This window comes from Salvia splendens, chromosome 12 (genome assembly GCF_004379255.2).
Source record: "Salvia splendens isolate huo1 chromosome 12, SspV2, whole genome shotgun sequence".
Taxonomy (NCBI): domain Eukaryota; kingdom Viridiplantae; phylum Streptophyta; class Magnoliopsida; order Lamiales; family Lamiaceae; genus Salvia; species Salvia splendens.
This window is the reverse complement of record NC_056043.1, coordinates 8,611,593-8,614,887: the sequence shown is the minus strand read 5'-3', so window position 1 is coordinate 8,614,887 and position 3,295 is coordinate 8,611,593. Positions and strand designations below refer to the sequence as shown.

At 43.1% G+C, this 3,295-nt stretch overlaps 1 protein-coding gene across 1 annotated transcript; it reads left to right on the top strand.

The window, feature by feature from the left end:
* Positions 1 to 1,102: 1,102 nt before the first annotated feature.
* On the top strand, positions 1,103 to 1,522 carry LOC121759667 (NADH dehydrogenase [ubiquinone] 1 beta subcomplex subunit 7-like). The gene has a single exon (XM_042155333.1). It carries the CDS (start codon positions 1,213 to 1,215, stop codon positions 1,504 to 1,506), a length of 294 nt encoding a protein of 97 aa, XP_042011267.1. The 5' UTR covers positions 1,103 to 1,212; the 3' UTR covers positions 1,507 to 1,522.
* The last annotated feature ends 1,773 nt before the right edge of the window (positions 1,523 to 3,295 follow it).

The following is a 3,295-nucleotide window of genomic DNA, read 5'->3' as shown; positions in this document are numbered from 1 at the left end:
CCTTACTTTCTGTACAAGATCAATTTAAGAAATGAGTAATGCCGGTGGTAGTGGTAGGGATGCGGATGAGTACGAGCGTATGATGAACGAAGAGCTAGATGCCTATACGAGCCGTGAGGTTGATCGATGGATGCAGAGTTATATGCAGCCGGCGGCACCTCGCCCACGACCAGTTGTCCACCGTCGACAAGTGGTTGATCGTGATCATGAAGCTGCACATCAGCGCCTGTTCACAGATTACTTCGCAGAGGAGCCGCGTTTTAACGAGCAGTGCCAGGGCGTCGGTCCGGCCATCAGTTTTGTCGCCAACGGCAACCAGCATGATATGGGCTACTACTTGGCGGATGGGATATACCCTAGGTGGCCCGTCTTTGTGAAGACGATCAGGTGCGCATCAGATGCGAAGAAGGCCTACTTTGCGACGCGGCAGGAGTCGGCGCGAAAGGACGTGGAACGCGCATTTGGTGTGCTTCAGGCTCGATGGGCTGCAGTTAAGGGACCAACGCGTTTGTGGAATGTCGACTGCATTGCTGATATAATGTACGCCTGTATTATCATGCACAACATGATTGTCGAAGATGAAGGTGTACAACTGACTGATTGGGCCAACGACGATAATGAGGCCGGTCCAAGCCACGGCGTCGCCACCGACAACGTACGAGGTGGGGTACCTCACGATGAAGAAGCCCTCCTCCAAGCACATGCCGACATGCGTCAGACGGAGGCTCATATTCGACTCCAAAAGGATTTAGTTGAAGAGTTGTGGGCGCGGAGGATTGCAAGGCGTTAGTTTTTATGTAAATTTATGTAATTTTTTTAAATGTAATTTTTTTAAATGTAATTTTTTTAAATGTATTTTTTTTAAATTATTGTACTTTTTGAAATTTTAATAGTATTATTCAATTTAAATGTATTTGTCTCGTAAATTACATTCCGTATGTTGATACGAGTGTAAATTAAATTATATAATTATTATTAGTGATATGGATAGGTAGTGGATAGGTAGTGTGAAGGTTATGTGAGGGCTATTTAACGTCCAGTCTTACTGGAGAAGAAAATAAAGAAAAAGAAAAAGAAAAATAGAAAAGGTAATTACCTTCTACTTCCCCAACACAAGGCAACTGTAACCCTAACTTGGATCAAAATCGAAATTTTCCCCAAAATTAAACGAAACCATACCCCAAACTACGAATTCACCATCTGATTCCTTCAATGGAGGCCCCGGGCTCATCGAAGAAGATGATAGCGACGCAGGAAGAGATGGTGGAGGCGAAAGTCCCGCTGGCTTACAGAGACCAGTGCGCCCATCTGCTCATCCCCCTCAACAAGTGCCGCCAGGCAGAGTTCTACCTGCCATGGAAGTGCAGCTCAGAGCGCCACACCTACGAGAAGTGTGAGTACGAGCTCGTCATGGAGCGGATGCTCCAGATGCAGAAGATCCGCGAGCGCGAGGCCCAGTTGAAGTCGCAGCCCATTCCGCTCCTCCCCAAAACCGCCAATGCTTGATTCGACCTTTTTGAGGTCAGTTTTCTCGCGCTAACTTTATGTTTGGCCAACTTTTTGTGTTCTCTTCGTAGAATGATAGAAATGGCTTTGAATTTCTGAATGATGCTCTTCTTTTTCTTGAGATTTTTATTGCAATTAATTCGGAACAGGCTGATGGTCAATGATCTTAGCAGGATACTTGTTTGTTCCTTCTTCCTTTTGTGCGTTCTTTCAATCTATCTCAATCGGAAACTCTGAAGCATATGCAATTTCTGTTATTCTCTGCATCAATCCTTTATTCGAAGAAAATCCAACGTAACCTACATCTGTCAATGTATATACCCATGTACTATGCTGTGTTCAGGGGAGAGAAGACTTATCAGAACTTGCGTTTGAATTTACGTTGAAGTCGCCCGTGGAAAAATATAATGAACCTTATAGTATTGCAGGTTACTAATGGTGAGGGAATTAAGGTGAAAGAACAATGTTGTACACCTCTATCTGTTGAATAATATGAGCTGAGAGCGCAAAACCATGATTCTAAAGAGTGTCCACCAATTCAAATTCCACATCAGGGGTTTATGCCTAATAGTTTCCTTGGGAAAAATGTTCAATAAGATAGATTTGGTAGTGGTTATCGACAAATCCACATTAGAGCAGGAAACACATGGAAGATATTTTGCAAAATGGAGTGTCTTGGTTATATTTTTATTGAGGTCTCTTCCTAGTCACAAACACGATTGACCAAACGCTAACCCTTTTTTTGTTTCATGTTAAATATTTCTAGGAGTTTAAAGTAAAATGTTTAAAGTCCTTAATTATCGTGTAAGTGCCCATAAATTCCCTGGTTTCATTATTGAGCAGTTTTCCAAACCTAATCCAGAGCATTTCTCAGCCTTCATTGTCAAGTACTAGATTACAATCTCCCTATCCATTTTCTTGTTAACATGCCTGTTGGGATTTACGCACACAAGGCTTTCACACACTCAATAAGATCACACACACACTCACTGTTGTATGAGATCACACAATGCAGGAAACACACACACTCACACTTTGAGTATTGAAGATGATAATCTTGGAGAGAAAACTGGAAAACTCTTTATTGATTAAACTCTACTTCTAAACTACATACATGGTGAGCTATTTAAAGCTCTATAATCACGTAGCAACTGCTACTAACTAACTACAAGAAGAATCAAGAAAGCAAGAAGAATAACCGCTATATCTCAGCTAACTAACTGCTGCTCCAACGGCTAGTTCGGCTAGGTTGCTTCTACCTTCTCGGTTCAAGACCGAGCTCCTTCCTCGGCTCAATACCGAACTCATTCTCGGCTTACAACCGAACTCTTCCTTCTCGGCTCATTCCAGCTCAACGCCGAGCTTCCATACCGAGCTTCCATACCGAGCTTCCATACCGAGCTTCTTTACCGCTGAGCTTACCGACTTCTGCCTTCTTCTTCTTCTTCTCCTCGGCTAGTACCAGGCTAGTTCTAGCTCGGTAAGCCGAGCTTACCGAACTCCTTTCTAGCCGAGCTTCTTCCAACTGAAATGAGCACTCCATTATTACAATTCTCCACCTGAGGGCTCATCTCAGTTCTTGCACAAACATTGATCCATTTCTTGCAATGATCAAACTTGTCTCTACCTAGAGACTTTGTTAGCATGTCAGCCGGATTGTGCAAGGTGTTAATCTTAATCACCTTCACTCTCCCCTTTTCAATCTCATCTCTAATGAAATGCAACTTTATGTCTATGTGCTTGCTCCTTTCATAAAAACCCGGATGTTTAGCCAAGCACATAGCTGAGC